At 50.3% G+C, this 15,569-nt stretch overlaps 1 protein-coding gene across 2 annotated transcripts; it reads left to right on the top strand.

Annotated features, from left to right (window-relative positions):
* The first annotated feature begins 583 nt into the window (after nucleotides 1-583).
* Nucleotides 584-14,443, top strand: FOXN2 (forkhead box N2). Of its 2 annotated transcripts, none has more exons than XM_026048118.1 (5): nucleotides 584-1,134; nucleotides 6,919-7,043; nucleotides 10,439-10,503; nucleotides 13,043-13,111; nucleotides 13,526-14,443. In XM_026048118.1, exons 1-5 carry the CDS (start codon nucleotides 598-600, stop codon nucleotides 14,041-14,043), a joined length of 1,314 nt encoding a protein of 437 aa, XP_025903903.1. In that variant the 5' UTR covers nucleotides 584-597; the 3' UTR covers nucleotides 14,044-14,443. The 2 variants fall into 2 exon arrangements, with proteins under 2 accessions (XP_025903903.1, XP_025903904.1); XM_026048119.1 differs by having other exon boundaries at nucleotides 593-1,134; nucleotides 10,442-10,503.
* Nucleotides 14,444-15,569: the final 1,126 nt, after the last annotated feature.

Here is a 15,569-nt window from a genome sequence, read left to right as displayed (position 1 = left end):
AGACATTTTTTAGTTGTYTGATTATTTAGACAAATAAACATTCTCGGTAGCAATAGGCTTTATCTGACTTTATTTTGTTGTTTGTTTTCCGGGATTATTTGGTTTTCATGTTCCTATACGTATCTCTGTTTTCACCCCTTTCTGGCTCTGTCTGTGCAGCAGTGATGGGCACAAACATCTTCACTGTGCTGGGATCTGCGCAGTGCTGCGCGTAGCGGTGCTGATACGTCCCTGCACTGAGAGCTGCTGGGCAGCAGGAACCCTCCKCAGTCTGTCCCGTTGATCAAGGCCCAAGGAATGACCAGCAACCAACCGTCAGGAAGGGTCCTGCTGAAGGAGCAGGCACTGTTGGGTCCTTCAGTGCCCCCAGGTGCCACTGGCTCCTTGTGGGTGGGAGATATTTTCCTTCCTGGGGTTGTCCTCCCTGCTGGTGGGAGCTCAGACACGCACCCTACACCAGGCACCTGCAGAACGTCCTGCAAAGGCTGCTAAAACGTGCAAGGAGTTTTCAGGATTTGGWGGGCTGAAACAAAATAAAATGTTGAAGTTTACACTGATTCCTAATTGTTTTTATCTCTTGCAGGCCAATAAAACTAAATGGGTCCAGTCACTGGAATGACTCCGGATAAGAAAGCTGAAACGCCGGGAGCAGAAAGAGCCGCGGGATTGAGGCAGCTCCACAGAATGGGAAGTTTGCCCGAGGCGGTCGATGCCGGGAGGCCCAAGGCCACCGTGGTGGACAGCGACTCCACGGACGACGAGCTCACAAACTTGAACTGGCTGCACGAAAGCACTAACCTGCTCACAAACTTCAGCCTCGGAAGCGAGGGCCATCCCATCGTCAGCCCGTTGTACGACATTGAGGGCGACAGCTTGCCGTCCTTCTCGCCTTCCGGCTACCAGAACCCGGAGAAAAAGTCAGCCACTTCCAAACCCCCCTACTCCTTTAGCCTTCTCATTTACATGGCTATTGAACATTCTCCAAATAAGAGCTTGCCAGTCAAGGAGATCTACAGCTGGATTCTGGAGCGCTTCCCCTACTTTGCCACAGCGCCCACGGGYTGGAAGAACTCCGTCCGACACAACCTTTCCTTGAACAAGTGTTTCCGAAAGGTGGAGAGAAGCCATGGCAAGGTGAGCCCCGCGGGGAGGACGTGTAGTGCCCTGGGAGTCGATGGGGAGACAACTGATGCTCTTGATCTTTTTTGTGTGTGTGTGCCGAAATCATATGGCTTAACACTTTGTTTGCAACTGTAGATGCTTTAGAAATGCCACTTGTGACAAATTACAAAAAGGTTTTTGTTGTCCTGTGTTTTTATTTGGTACTGACCAGGGTGGACCTAGCTGTGACGCATCCCTTCTAAAGTTGGCTAATGTGYTGCTGTAAGAGACCCTGCTTGCACTTAATTACAATTTTATCAGGCTGTGGCATTTGGCCTGCACCATTAGATGTCAGTGTTAGAAGGTCTTTTTGCTGCATCTTTTTATTTYGCTTTGAGAAGTCCGTTTATCTGAGGATGAAGAAAATAAAGTAGGTTTCTTGTTTATGCTTATGTTCATTCAAAAAAACCAAAGGCAGTGGCTYGTGTCACCCGTGGGCTTTGGAGTTGGCAGAGGGCTCCTTGGTGGCGAGGGAGGGTGGTTGGTTCGGGTGTCTCCTGCAGCGGGCCGCTGCTGGAGCGTGGGTGGTGAGGCTGTTGTTGGAGCGGTCACAGACACCTGTACCTGGCTGGCTCGTGAGCTGCTGCGCGGTGCTCTGCGTGCAGAGATCTGCCACCGTGGCCGTGAACGCAGCCCTGGGAGCCGCAGCCACAGCGAGCACGTGGCCAAGGGAGGCAGAAAGGCCAAGGGCAGCCAAGGGCACTTGTCACGGAGTTGTGTTGTCCCTCCTGAAGACTTGAACTACTCTTCTCCATATTTTCACCTGGCAAACTCTCTAGACATGTTCCCTCTTCTCTGCTTTTTTAGCATAGCTCCCAGCAGCCATCGTGCTGTGAAATCAGATAGACCTCGGGGCTACCAAATGGCTCCCAAGCCTGGGTGTCAGCTAACATGGGGTGGCGTGGGTCCAGGGCGACTTTTGCCAGTTTGGGTGTAAATTTAGTCATGGGCAGGGTGTAGTAGCTTAAAGACACACTGTATTTACAAGCTGCATCCAAGTCTGTGYGGTAACTGTAGGCAAAAACTTCAGTTTTAGGTAACTATCAGGAAAAACAAGCTCCAACTAAGATGAAATGGGCTTATTTGTAAGTCAGATATATTGTTATTTTCTCAGTGCTTTACTGAGCTCATGGATGCAAGGAATTCTTAAGCACATTTTTAGCAGGGTGTATCTCAAAATGACCAGTTTGTTTTTGACTGTCCCTCCTATCCTGTACTCATGTGCACCTAAGCTTTTGTGATTCATTCACTGTCRACATCTGCTGAAAAAAATGAAAAAAAAGGAGAAAACAAGAACTTTGCTTTAGTATAAGGAAAATAGTTGTTAAAGGAAAATCAAAACACAGAGATGGGGTGTGCTTCTCAGTCTGAAAGCTGCCTTGGGCACTAACGTGGCCTTCGCTTTGCTTACAGCTAATGCAGTTCCAGCTTGCCCATTGCTTTATCTTCTGTGGAAACAGGGCAGGGTCTTATGGCAGGCGTGGGTGTCTGTGTGTGGTACAGTCTCTTTGACACAAACTGTAAGGAAAGATCCGCTTTTTAACTCAAGGTTATTCTTTTCCACATAAATTATTTCTTCTGCTGACTTAAATGGTTTTACTTGGGACTTCTCCTTTCCCATCCTGCTCCTCAAGGAGGTAGYTCTGACTTGAAGAACATGCCAAAGAAGCTCAACAAACAACCCAAGCCCACGGGCTCAAACGCTGGCCTAAGTGATAACAGGCTATTTATGAGAACTGCATGCAGTGTGGGGCGTTTTTGACAGCCTCTGGGCAGGGGTGTCCTGGATGTAGGTGGGAAGCTGGGTGGGCATCAGTACTGCTGAGGTGCTGGGGTGTTTGGTCACCTCTTGGTTTGGCTTCTTGCTCCCCTGTGGCAAGTGCAGTGGCTGCCGTGCAGCAGAGCCCTGCTGAAAGTCGGGTGACCGAAGAGTGAAGGAGACTGCRGGTGCCCTAAGGCTCTAAGTGAAATGCTCTCAGCTGCACCAGGTGAACGGGGCAGCTCCCCAAGGCTGCACAGTTCAGCAGTGGGTGTGCAGGGCCGCGCGTGGCAGAGCAGGGAGGTTTGTCAGGGGAGGAAGCTCTGAATCTCAGGRGAGAGGAAAATCTCAAGGTCTGTCAGTTGTTGCTTTGACTGCTCCTGAAAGCAGCTGAAACGCTGGGAGCTGGTGGGATCCCTGCTGCTCCTGGGCTTGTGGAGTGTCTCTGTGGGGCAGGCCCTGCTGCTGGGTGGTGTGAGACGCACCCTGCTCGGTGTGAGGGTACCCACAGCCCCCAAGGACCTCGACGGAGCAGTAACATGGATCAGTAACGTGGATCGGGGAGCCTGGGGCTYGGGAGGGCTTGTGCAAGGCACCGACTCTGTCCTTAAAGCTCCACCGTTTCCAGTCTGGAAGCTCCCAGGGCTTAAGAGTTGCCAGTCTGTGTTTTGGCATTCGCTGGTGCTCCTTGTTTAGGAGGACTTGGACACCCAGGACGCCTAAGATGYGGCTTCTTGCAGCGAGTGTGAGCAGCCTCTGCGCAGGTCTGCTGCGGCTGCTCTCTGCAACCTCGTGCTGCCGATGCCTCTTGCTCTTCTAAGGTGGCTGGATAATTTGATACCTTCTTTTCTCCTTCTTACTTGATTTTACTCGATTCTTTTCTGTCTTGAGTGCTTATGGGAGGAGAGTGGCTTGTGGCATTCTGCATCAGTGAAGTGTGTTTTATTAAAAAAAAGAAAAAATATTTAAAAAGCCCAGCTCTTGGTGCTGGAGGAACATCGGTGCGCGAAGGGGGCTCCGTGCCCCACGGGTGCCGTCCTGCAGCACCGTTTGCCTTTTGATTGTGGCATCGGCCCCGAACTCCTCTCCCGGAGCCCGGCAGCATGGGGAGCACCAGRCACCGCGTGGCATTGAGCAGGGAGACCTGCTCAACGGGACAGGTCCCCTGCTTGGGGAGAGCTCCCTGCCGAGCGTCCTGCTCCGCGCGGGCCATGAACTGCGAGCGCGTCCCGAGGGGCTTCCCGCCTCCTTGTGCTGCCCTGCGCGGAGCTGCCGGTACCTGGGCCCAGCCGCCCTCCGAGCGCTCGGGAGCCCTCCGAGCGCTCGGGACGTGGCGCGTGTGGCTACAGAGGAGCGGGAGGCCTCTCCTTCCTGGCTCCTGCGGCGCGCCTGAGGGGCTCTGCGTCACCCCGCGCTCAGGTGATGGAGGAGGCACGGAGCGCTCAGGTGATGGAGGAGGCACGGAGCGCGGGAGGAGGCGGCTCCGAGGCGCCCTTGGAGCAGGCTGCCGCGCAGGGGGAGTTTAGTGGGATGTCTGCGTGCTGGCGCTGTGCTCTGCTAAGCGCTGCTTAGGGCTGGCGCCAGCACCTGCACTACGGAGCTCCAGTGGCTCCCGAGCCCGACRCCCTGAGCGTCTGGAGCAGGGATATTGATCCATTTATTTACTTATTTTCTCCTCTCTCCCTGTGAGAGCGAAAGGGCCACGGGGGGCATCTTGTTTTCTGCCGAAGTTGCCCTCACACCACTCTGAAAAATGTTGGAGCCTTGAAATGACTGTTGTTCTGAGAGAGTCCAAGTGTTTAAACTGCAAGGTTTCTTTTCCTCTGTTGTTCTTTATCCACCTGGATGAAATGCTGCAAGTCAAGTGTGAGAGGGATGCAAAGAGGATGACAGTCTTAACAGGGAAAGTCTCAGAACAATTTGTTTGAAGTGTCAGTTCGTTTCACGGTCCGGAGCCGGTACAGCCTGATGGCTGCTCGCTCTGGAACACCTTAAATAAACATTTGTGTCTACATTCCAGCAAGCACAGCAGCAGGTGGAAATTTCCCCACTGTTACATGGAACTGTAATGGTTCCATGCGGTGGTTCCATGGAACCGGGCAGCGTAGGGCTCTGATCAACCCAGCCTTGTCTTTGCTGGGGGAAACCCAGGCTGGATTTGCCTTTGGCAGCACCGGCCCCCAAGGCCTGGCCCATGCCGAGTGTCCCTTGCTCCATGGGGGATACCACGAGTGCTGTGGTGCAGCTGCTTCCAGTAGCCCCGCTGGCTGCTGAAGGGGGACGTGCTGGTGCCCTGCTGGATTTCAGCCTCAGTCGTGCGCAGCCAAAGCACAGAACCGACCGGGAATGGGGGAGCGGCATCGACCGGGAATGGGGAGCGGCACCGACCGGGAATGGGGGAGCGGCACCGACCGGGAATGGGGGAGCGGCACCGACCGGGAATGGGGGAGCGGCACCGACCAGGAATGGGGGAGCGGCACCGACCAGCAATCCCCTTTGCCTTTCCACTCTGTGGCTTGGCTGGTCAGTGGGTCCAAGGGCAGCGGTGTGTTTATCCACGGGCTGCTCCGCAGACGTTGGATCGTCGCTTTTTCACCAGCTGAGTGCAATTGTGCTTGGGCTTCGCACGGCACCCGGTGCGGGGCAGGCACCGAGTTGATCGTCCCGTGCGTTGGATGGACTGTGCGGCTCCAGGGCCCGCTGGCTGCCGTGGCCGTTGCGGTGCCCACCAGCGTTTTTTGTATTAATTTTACGTCAGGTCAAAAGCTGATGGATGTGCAGGCCTGAATAATGGAGATGGGCAACTAGCAGCTTCCTGGCTGCGGCCACAGTGAAGTGCATGAGGTGTCAAGGGAAAGGGCTCCCCCAAAACAGCAGATCCGCAGTTTTGAGTTACTGGGAGAGGGAGCTTGCTCTGCTCCCGGAGCCTGAAAGGGCTCTGAGGAGGAAGCTAGAGGTGGGCTAGGTTTTTGGGGGAGAAGCAGGGAAGCGATAGCTCGGAGAGCTCCAGGAGAGATGCGGGAAAGGGACCAGGGGGTCGGTCTGTTTTGGAGGTGAYGGATGGAGCCAACTCATGGTGCTCCCTGCATTGGTACCCAGCCAGCGCAGTGATAGTGATAGTAGCCCCGTGGGGTTATGTTTCTGTAGCTACTAGTCTTGCTTACATCTAAAAGGGGGAAGAAATGCAGTGGAGGTGCCCTGCCTTTCAGGGTTAGGGTTGTTCCTCTCACCTGCCGCGTGTTAGCGCTTCTGTAGCGTCTCTTCCGCTAGGAAAACCCGAYGGAGCCGCGCAGAGCTGCCGGGTCGGCTGTCACATCAGTGATGTTAGCTTTGCTGTGACTCCGCCTGCTTAATTTCCCTCTTCTCTATTGCTTGAAAAATAGCTTTCTCTTTAAATAGTAAATAGGCGAAGAAGCTCTTGAGAGCGCAGGAGGAACTTTATCTTGCTCAGCTTCCTGSCGTGTCAAATTTAATGGTGCTAGTGTTGTTAGGAGTGTCAAATAAAGTAGGTTTTCGGATTCTGAACAGGTGGAGGGCAGTGATCGAGTCTGTAGCCGGGCGTTGGACGAGCTGCTTTTACAGGTCGTCGTATCGTTACAGTTAAGGGAGTACGTGGCCCTACCCAAGCCCAGGGAAAGGGACGAGAGTTCCCAGCGTGTCAGCCTTAATCGGGCGGCTCTCACATCCCGGGTGCCTGCAGACACTTGCCTGAACGTAGGGACGTGTTCACCTCGTGCCAAACAAGGTCTGCAGCTTCCAGGGACGTGCCTGGATGGCAGCGGGGCTCCGGCGTGCACGCAGTATCCCAAGCTGGAGCACTGATGTTTCTGTGACTTTTAAGAAAGGTTTTGGGGCTATGTGCTCTGTTTGGGGAATGCCAACATTTGGAACGTAAAGAGGGGAAAATTGCCCTTAGCCAGGTYTTGGGAATACTCAGTGGGAACGACTGTAGTAACTTTGTATGGATTTTCTAATTCRCGGTGCTTTGTCTCTTGCAGGTGAACGGAAAAGGTTCCTTATGGTGCGTTGATCCAGAGTACAAGCCTAATCTCGTGCAAGCGCTGAAGAAGCAACCTTTCCCCTCGGCGCTTGCGCTCTATACTCCGCCGGCATCGCCGCCGAGGTAGGTGGGTTTCCCCTCACGGCTGCAGCACCAGGACGTGCCCGTCCGCCCGRCAGAGGAGGTGCCCCGTGGAGGCGGCATCTTCTCGCAGCTTCYCTGCCAGGGAGCAGCAGCTGAGCGGGATAGACGAGATAGGGAGAGCTCAATGATCTTCAAATTCCCAGATAGTAGAGCTGGGATTAGTATCCCCATCATTTTTATAATTGTGGGAGAGCTTGAGAAGGGGAGCGCTGATTTCCCAACCTTTATGGGCAGGAGCAGGTTTTCTTCTTTCTGAAGCAAATAATAAGTAAGCTTTTATATATTGTTTCAGCTTGCTCTATACCTTTTAACCTTTTCTTTGCTCCTGGGGCTTCTGGGTGACTTAGGTTAGCCTACTGGAATCAGAGCCTCCTCAGCTGATACATTTTAAGGTTAGCAATAGATTTTTTTTTTTTGAGTTTCAAGTAAACTTAATGCATGTTTATGTATGGGAAAAAGGCACACCAGCTAAATAGGTAATAGAGATGCCGCAGAATGTAGAAGGGTAGAAAGCAAAGAGGAAAATACTGCAGTTCATGATATCAGTAATCAGGTAGGCACATAGCCAGCTTATCTCTTCTGGCCAAGAATTTTGGTGAGATATGGGATAATTAAGATGTGTATATGTTGCTCTATGCCTTGTCTTACTGTAGCGAGCTTGCTTAACAAAGAGAGAGGGAACTGGGATTGCTGGAGCAGGATGTTAAACTGGCAGCAGATACTCAGAACGTTTGTTAGGGTCCAGCAGGCTCCTGACCCGCGGTTTGAGAGCCCCCCTGGGATAGCTGGCGCTGGGCACAGGTTTGCCTGGCCTCCCACGGTGGTGCCTTGTGACCAAGAGTCATGACCAAGGCCTCTGACCTTCCAGCCCTCGTAKCCCCCCTGTAAATGGTCATCCTCATGTCTGAAAGAGCCAAGGCGGGATCGTCCTGCATTTTCCATTGGAATGGGAGCTGTGCTAACGTACTGTGAAGCAGTTAAGTGTTGTGGCTGGTGGTGTTTGCAGACTGCATGTTACGGGCAGAAAGGGTTTTGAAGCTACTCTGGGCTCTAGATACTGGTCTTTGTAGGGGCACTGGTGTTGCTGCATAAAGGCAAGAACTTCCCTTTTGGTAACTCGGGTGAGGGTTTGCTCCTGAAAAGCCTTGCTCGGAAGGTCGGGTGTGTGTGTTAGTGTGGTAAAGCTTTAGGTGTGAGAGTCGCAGAGAGCCCGGGTGGAAGGGGTCCCTCGAGGTCGCCTGTGCAGCCGGGTGAGCAGGGAGCACGAGTCGGGAGCGACGCGGAGCAGCTGGTCCGGAGCCTGGACAGGTTAAGTTCTGAATATCCCCGGAGTCCTGAAGATGCTTCAGTGTCAGCATCGCTGGACTTGTGGTTGACCCAATTTGTATACACTGAGATTAGATTAAGAGGTGGCAAAGAGGTTTCACCTGAATGCTGAAGTGTTTTCAGTTGAGGACTTTGTTTGGAAACAATGTAATTTTTGGTACCTTTCTTTTTCACTAAGAGATGGGTCACACCTGCCGACAGTGGCAGTTACAAGAAAACCATCATCCTAAGGGAGCCACAGGGCAAATTTCCCAAAGAAGTCAACACATGAAGGAGTTTGCAGTGCCTGTGTTTTTAAAACAATAAAATAATAACAGCGTTTTAAGACCCTTCCAATGAGTGGGTTTCTTTTCCCTTTTTAATAATAAAAATGTGTTTCTAGGACTTCCACCAGGGACAGAAAGATCTACTTTATCCCTTCCATGTACTAAAATTCTTGGATTGCGTTTGAAATCCTGGCTGGCAGGAGAGTCCAGTCACTGAGCACACGTGTCCCAGCCGCAGGGCAGTGGGGAAGGCGATGGGAGCTGCCCTCTGCTTTGCTCCTGCTCGTGTGAGGGGCGTCGTGCCCGCGTTGGTCACTGGGGAGGCACACGGAGAGCCTCCCTGTTCGCTCTCCACTCTGCTGCATCCTCCGGCTCTGGCTATCCGGTCGGGACGTGCCGGGCACGGACACGGCCGCGCCGCTGAGCGTCACCGCGTCACGTCGCGCTCCTCGCACCCGCTAAAGAAGGAACATTTGGGGGCTAAATAGTATTTTAAGGCAGCTGAAGCAATTGCTTGGGTTTCAGGTTACTTTTGCATGTTCCTTGATGAATAATAATTTTTCCAAGCATATTGAGCACTTCGCTCATTATCGATCTTTGGGGTGATTTGTGGCTGTGCCTTATCTCAGAGAAATAAAGCTGCCTAAGTATGATAGATACAAGGGGTAAACACCCTGCATTAGAACCCCCCCACTAACCCTGTAAGGCTGCTGTTACATATCAAACCTGAATGCCTGCTCRTCATCTTAATGCCTCAACTATATAACTGCCTTTAATTCTTCTAACTATATTGTCTTCCAACATATCGTTATCTTATGAGATGATAGTAGTTGTATAGCACTCTTTCAGTTCTACTTATTTCTAGCAGTTTCCAAGTACATTAGAATGAAATGAACTGGATAGAGAGAGAAAAATAGAGAGAGGGCTTTAATTTGCACTGTGTTCTGTAATACATTGAGCAATATTTTGCTAAGTCTGGAGTTGGCCTTGACRATGCCAGAGAGCAGACAGCATCACCCAAGCAGCCCAGCTTCAGGTAACTTCAAGATCAACCGCCCGTGAGCGGCTGCAAACCGGCCCTGGTCGGTGACAGTCAGGGCTGAGCGACCTCCAGGCCCTCCCTCTGTCCACATTCCCGCTTTCCTGGTGCCAGTGTCACTACTTGGCTGCTGCGGAAGCCTCCTGGCTGCTCCGGCCAGGAGGAAAGCAGAGCGTTCGCTGCCTAGATGTGACCCTGGACCGAGTTGTCCGATGGAGTAGCTGTGTCCAGGTTTTGTCTAAGATTTCCTCTGTTTGCCTGTTGGTTTGGGTTGGTTGTTCCTTTGCTGCTCTCTCAGCACTCTTCTGAACTCCAGCACGTGCACCCGGTCCCTTCTCGTTCTGCTGTGCCCGGGCTCCCAGCAGCTCTCTATAGGCCAGCAGTTTCTTCACATCTAGGTTTTATTTACCCAAAAAGGTGCATCTTTGTTGCAAATCTAGCTTGTAAGCAAGCACATAAAATGTATAGAAGTTATTATCTCTTGCCAGTAAGATTTTCCTCAGTGGGGATGCTTCCCAGGCTCTCTTCTGGAGGCTTAATCAATAGGTAGCACAGCAAGTGACCTGTCTGGGCAGCTAGTGAAGGCAAGAGAAGTTGCTGCTGATTTGGTTTGTCCAATAGACTTTAGGAGGTGGAGTTTATTGGTTTTGGTTTTTAATCTTTATGTTTTTACGTTCRATATACTTTACACAAGTTATTTGGCTGATTTGGGTTTGGCTTCAGCGTGTTGAATTTCTCTCCAGTAGGTCATCGTCTCCTCACTACCTAACTTCAGTCCTCAAGCAGAGTCACGGCCGATCCCTCAAAGGTAAATGTGGCTTGTCTGTCCTGCTGCTCTGCTGCTTTTCCTGGGCACCAACATATCGTGGGCTGTGGTTCTGTTTGTGTATGGGCCTGTTCTGAAGAGGTTGCTGGATTCCAGAAAACTGTTTAATWGTTTGAATGCCCTTTGTGTTGTGCATTACCTTAAAATCCATAAGATGAGTCTCAACATGTGAAGGGACTTCTTGTTCTTCTGCCAGCAAGGTGTTTAGCAGACACATTTACACCACCCCCACCCCCACATGACCTATTTTAACACCGTGTAATTTAGTAAAAACACAGTTTGAAAACTAGGTAGCWAATGGTAGAACTTGTCTGTAGTAGCTTGGGTTTTTTATTGGTAACCAAGAATGGAGAGAACTTTGAATGYGTAAACCTTGTGGGATGAGGGCACAAAAGTGCCTTCAAGTTGGATGTTTGTAGGAATCTGAGCAAGCATGAGACCCTTCACAAAAGGAACGTGAAACAAATCAGAAAATCATTTCACGGATATTTTTCACTCATTTGCCAGAAAAGTTTAGTGCAAATTGTGCCTTTTATCACTGCTGTGCAGGTTAAGGGTGCAAGCTAAGCAGGGGACAGCAACACATCCTATCAACAAAGCCTGTGCCTTTTGTAGCAGAGAAAAGCCCTCCACTGCATTGCTACTGGGCTGGAAGGGGATTTCTTAAATTCTGGACATCTGCAGCTCTGTCCTCTAGATTTCTACCTGAACCTTTCAAGAGAAAGAATACAAGTAGCCAGGTCTAGACAAAAAAGGTGAACTTAAGATGGAAATCCAGTTTTTGTTGGCATTCTGGAATGAATAGAAGCAAYGCTCGCTGTTGAACAGAGAGGGATATTCCATTTTTCCCTGAGCGCGTTTAAAAGCTTTCCTCATCTTTGAAACGTTAGTGTGCCGCGGAGCGGAGCCAGCGTGCTGGGGAGCCGCGGTGCTTCCTAAAGGGAGCCTGTCGAGCACAAGCCTTGCACATCAGCAGCAGAGCTTGATCCGCTGGAGGCTTGTCCTGCACTGAAGAAAGATGCATCTGTTAGAGCTCCTGTCCTGAATTGTGCTTGGTGTGTTACGTGGGCTGCCTCCAGCGGTGCTCCGGCTCCTCCGGGGCGAAGGAGAGCTCCGCAGAGCCCCGATTCCTTGGGTTCCAAAGGGCAGAAATGCAGCTTGTGGGAATAGTTCTGTGCTGTGTCCACCTCTGCGCTTGCTTGTCACTGAGCAGGGGGATTTATACACCAGCATCATATGCAAGAATGGAATGCCTGCCCCAGCAAATCCCAGGCATTTGAAATGGGCAGATTTCAATAGAAATGGGAGGGTTTCTCCTCCCGAGCCCCACCGCGGAGCACAGTCACTGCTCACCTTTTTATTCCTTTTTTCATCGGTTGGATACATGGGACTTCTGCGTTCAGTGGCTCTGCTGGTGCCCACCCCCAAAAAGGGATAAACCAGGATTAAATCTCCTAAGTGCAGTGGGATAGACCTTAAAGTGCGTGATGTTAGATGACTGATTATGAAGCCAGTGGGAAATATTTTATAGCATGCTGGAAACAGCACCTATGTTCCGTTTCCTGGTGGGTATAACATTCCCAAAGTGAGATTCAGATTTCTCCCTGCATAAAGTCAGTAAAAATGATCTAAGACATCTCCTGTAGACACAGGAGGACCAAATTGACAATTTTGATACTCAACCCCCAAAGTCAGTAATATAGTTACAATTAGTGCTTATGATGTGCTGTTTCTGATGCTTTTTGGAGAAGACAGGCAAGGAGAAGAAGAGCTGTAAAGGATGCCATTGCTAACATTTTATTTATTTCTAGTTAGAGATTTCAGACTTTGCTACCGGATTCTCCAAATGTCCTTCTTGAGGGAGAAGTAATCTGCTCGGTGCTGCAAAACACAGAGCTCATCTAAATATTCTTCAAATGCCCGTTTGTTGTTTGGATCTCCGTGCTGCCAGGATGAAGCCATCCTGCCTGCTTCTCCCCCATCTTCTCCATTTCTACTTTTTGACTTGTTAGTGAGAAAATAAGGTGGRGAGAGCCCTTGCTGTGGCAGCGAGAGAAAAGATGCCGAGTTAGCGCTGCCTTTTTCTGACACGTTTGCTCTGCAGGTGCTTGGGCACTTTGCTTTGCAACGTGCAAAATCCTTTTCTTTAAACTGTTACAAATAAAGCCCAATTGTTGATGAATTTAATAACATCATCAGATGCAAATTTAATGTTGCTGATTCTTGCCTTCAGCCTTGGCAAGTGCRGTGTAAGAAATCAGCTTTTAAAAGGTTGTCATATTTAAGACACATGACTTCTGTAGCCAACTGTATTGTCCATAAGATGCCACTCCAAATATCTGTCTTAATTTTTGATTATATTTGGATCATTCTCAAGTTTAAATTCTTACATTTCTTTTCCATTTGTTGCAGGCTAATATATCTGGGTACATATTCTTCTTGTGTTCTAGCACCTGGTTTTGCCAGCAGCTAGCATTTTACCCAAAATCTAACATTTTGCTGCTTTTTTTTTTCTCCATAGAATCCGATATTGATGCTGCTACTGCAATGATGCTGTTAAATACTTCCATTGAACAAGGGATGTTAGACTGTAAGCATTTGTCTTTTACTCTGCTCTTTCTCTACACAGTAGCTAAATATTTSCTCTAAAGTTTCAATAACAGAGTATGGTCCAGCTTGTCACTAGTAAGACCAGTTAAGAGCAAATCTGTTTTGTTTATTCTTTCTGCCAACATTAGAGAGTTTTATTGACTCTCCCCYCAACCCCCTTTTAAAGCTAATTTGTTTTTCTTTTCTTGGTTAGATGTTTCAGACTTCTTAGCTGCCTCTCCAGCGTTTRTTAGTGGTTAGCTGCAGAGCACGGTCCTCCGGCAGCGAATGTGTGGAGGATTTCATGGCTCTCGAGCGCTGGCTCCAGGCTGACCCTCTGCAGGCAGCTGCCAGCGCTGGAAGATTTGCTCTCACTGGAAGATTTGCTTGCTCACGGGTTTGTTTTTTTCYGTAGGTGAGAAACCTCAGCCTCTGAAGACCCCCAAGAAGAGGAGTTATGGCAGCGCCTTTAATTCTCCCAGCTCCATAAATCTGCCGGAGGGCGATTCTGCGGCGGCCAACATCGATCCGAAGGAGGATCACAATTACAGCGCCAGCAGCCTGGGCTCGCAGCGCTGCGCCTCCCGATCCAGCGTGTCTTCCCTGTCCTCCGTAGATGAGGTCTACGAATTTATCTCCAAGAGCAGCCATGCGGGAAGCGACGGCAGCGAAGGATTTCACAGCGAGGTGGATACAGACGTTGACTACGAGGACGATCCTCTTGGAGACAGTGGCTATGCACCGCAACCGCGCGTAGATACCTCTGACAAGAGTCAGCCCAGCAACAAAGCACTCAAGGAGCTATGTCAGGAAATTGATGAGGAGCTGAAGGAAGCAGCGGGGTCCCTGCTGCACCTTGCAGGCGTCCGAACGTGCTTGGGTTCCTTGATAAGTACTGCAAAGACCCACAGTCACAAGCAAAGGAAAAAATAGTGTGCTTGTCAGTGCTGAATATATACGTATATTTTTTTTAAGTGTGGCAATACTCTTCTACTTTTACCCTTCACAAGGGAGATCAAAGCCATAAGAGGACTCATTTGCTTTTTTATTTTTTGGCGCTGATTATAATTTAGCCATTTATTTTTAAATCACTGCCTAAAAGAAAAAAAAAAATCTTTTCAAATTAGAAGAGATGCATGACTTGTGAAAACCTGAAAGCATACTCCTTAATGATCACTCTTTTTTCCTTTTTTTTTGTTTTTTTGTTTTTAATAGCTGATTATTTCCACAGCTACGTTCATTCAGATGCACACTGTGGATCCTATTTACCTCTCTGCCAGCCCTTTCTGCAGAGGTGCATTTTGCCCTGTCTAAGGGCTCTGACTTCCATGTAAAGGATTAAAAAGGAGGAGAAAAATCAAAAAAAAAAAAAAAAAAAGAAAAAAGAGGGGGGGGAAACAATTGTCTGCAGAGGCTCTCGCCTCGGCCGCCGCCTCCCACTCGGTTTCTCCGTCGTTCTTCCAGCGCGGGCCCTGGGGAGCTGCTGGGGCAGCAGCTTGGAGGGGCTGCCGTTTGCAGCCCGCGCCACGTCCCCGTGCCGTGGGTGAGAACCAGCAGCGCCCTAAGGAGCTGCCTGTAGCCGCARGTTATCCCAGCAGAGAGGAGGGAAGGGAGGAAGGGGCACAAACCCTGGCTGGAGGGGCGAGCGAGGGGCAGCCGGGGTGTGCGCCGGCCCCGGCTTGCTTTCCTTCCCGCCAGTACCCACGTTATGCAGCCATCTCGAGGCGAGTTGTCTTGCACGTGTGTGTGTGTGCAAGTGTGTATATGTACACGTGTGTGTGTACACGTGTGCACACGTGTGTGTGTGTGTGCAGGGGGCTCCGCGCAGGCGCCGGCCGCGCGGCCGTAGCAGGCGCAGCGAGAGCTGCCGCCGAGCCCCTGGGCTGTCCTCCTCCTCCCGGCCTCGCTGTCGAGCATTCAGCAGCTGCAGCAGCCGGAGTCCTGCCTCTTGGCCCCTGCAAAGTTCCCTCACAGTTCATTTTTGCAATAAAAGAATAAATCTCTTTATAATGCCCAGACATCTTTTGGCCAAAAATGTTTCAAGGGTAGGATGGTTTTCTTGTTTTTCTTTTATAACAAGTGGTAATTGCTTGCATCTTCCAATAGATGATGGCTTTTTCTGAAGTTTTCCTTTTTTTTAAGTTGTTTAACTTTTCTGTGCCAGAACAGGTGTGCAGCTGTGTTGGAGTGGGGTTTAACAGTACTGTAAGTGTGTGAATGCCTTAAGTATGTCCTGGAATTGCGTACAGTGATACAAAGTCATCTTTCCCATCCCTGACAGGTAGCGTGATGTGCCATAAACTTTCTAGCTAGTATGAGAAGCCGTTGTTTCCAGCAGGTGTTGCGTTAACTGGTGCAGAATTAGGAAGCAGAGCCAGGTAGGAAACCAGTGTCCACTGTTCGGGTTGAACATTGCTGAAAACAGCAATGGATGCAACCAGAAGTCAGGCTTTTACTGA

Source organism: Nothoprocta perdicaria, unplaced genomic scaffold, assembly GCF_003342845.1.
Source record: "Nothoprocta perdicaria isolate Ctin4 unplaced genomic scaffold, notPer1 scaffold_51, whole genome shotgun sequence".
In the NCBI taxonomy this organism is placed as follows: Eukaryota; Metazoa; Chordata; class Aves; order Tinamiformes; family Tinamidae; genus Nothoprocta; species Nothoprocta perdicaria.
This window is presented reverse-complemented; position numbering and strand designations above follow the sequence as displayed.